General features: G+C 43.5%; 1 protein-coding gene across 1 annotated transcript in view; it reads left to right on the forward strand.

Annotated features, from left to right (window-relative positions):
* LOC102003401 (protein MTO1 homolog, mitochondrial-like) overlaps positions 1-552 on the forward strand; it is a gene marked incomplete at its 3' end in the record, with an annotated part of 2663 nt that extends 2111 nt beyond the window's left edge. Inside the window, exons 2-3 of the mRNA XM_013510212.1 lie at positions 138-337; positions 418-552. Of these exons, the coding sequence (XP_013365666.1) occupies positions 138-337; positions 418-552 (335 nt within the window). The remainder of the gene's footprint in view (positions 1-137; positions 338-417) is intronic.
* Between the last annotated feature and the right edge of the window lie 393 nt (positions 553-945).

A 945-nucleotide genomic window follows, 5' to 3' on the forward strand; every position in this document is an offset into this window, starting at 1 on the left:
TTTTCTTTATGGTATGTATTTCTAGCTTTCTATTTTTTGTCATATAGTAAGATGACTCCATTCACCTGTATGCACATTTCCTTACTAAGCACTGTGTGCGTGGTGCTCATACATTTATTTCGTGTCGTTCCCTGCAGGTCAGATGTCCTGTAATCCTTCATTTGGTGGCATTGGAAAGGGACATTTAATGAGGGAAGTGGATGCCTTGGATGGCCTGTGTTCTCGCATCTGTGACCAGTCTGGTGTGCATTACAAAGTACTAAATCGGTGCAAGGGGCCAGCTGTATGGGGACTGCGAGCTCAAATTGATAGGAAACTCTATAAACAGAACATGCAGGTAAGAATAGGTCATGAGAACAGGGAAGGCTGCAGTGATTGCTTATCAGCCATGTTTCAGCTGGTGTTCTCTGTTGACAGAAAGAAATCCTGAATACACCACTGCTCACTGTTCGGGAAGGATCTGTGGAAGATCTTATTCTCACAGAGCCAGAGCCTGGGCATACTGGGAAATGCCGCGTCAGTGGTGTTGTTTTGGGTATGTACTGGTTACAGGTGCTGATAACAGCTTACCAAATTGCATGTACAAAAATTTATTTGATCCAGGTGTGGTGTTGCACGCCTGTAATCCCAGCACTTGGGAGGCTGACGCAGGAGGATCCTTGCGAGTTGGAGACCAGCTTGGGCTACAAAGTGAGCTCAAGGCCAGCCTGAACTACATAGTGAGACCCTGTCTCAAAAAGACCAAAAAAAGAAAAATTTGATAGCAAAGGTGAAAGTATTTTTCTCATTCCAGAAAATTTTTGGTTTTTCTCTTCCTGGATAAGGAAAACTGTATAAGGAATCACGTTTCTCTTTGCATCTTGCCATCATGAAGCTCAGGCAAGTTCAGGGCTCATTAGTACTTTTTTTTTTTTCCTCTTCAATATTGGGCATTGAACCCAGGAG

The sequence above is a fragment of the Chinchilla lanigera genome, unplaced genomic scaffold (assembly GCF_000276665.1).
Source record: "Chinchilla lanigera isolate Chin_1 unplaced genomic scaffold, ChiLan1.0 scaffold00580, whole genome shotgun sequence".
Taxonomy (NCBI): Eukaryota; Metazoa; Chordata; class Mammalia; order Rodentia; family Chinchillidae; genus Chinchilla; species Chinchilla lanigera.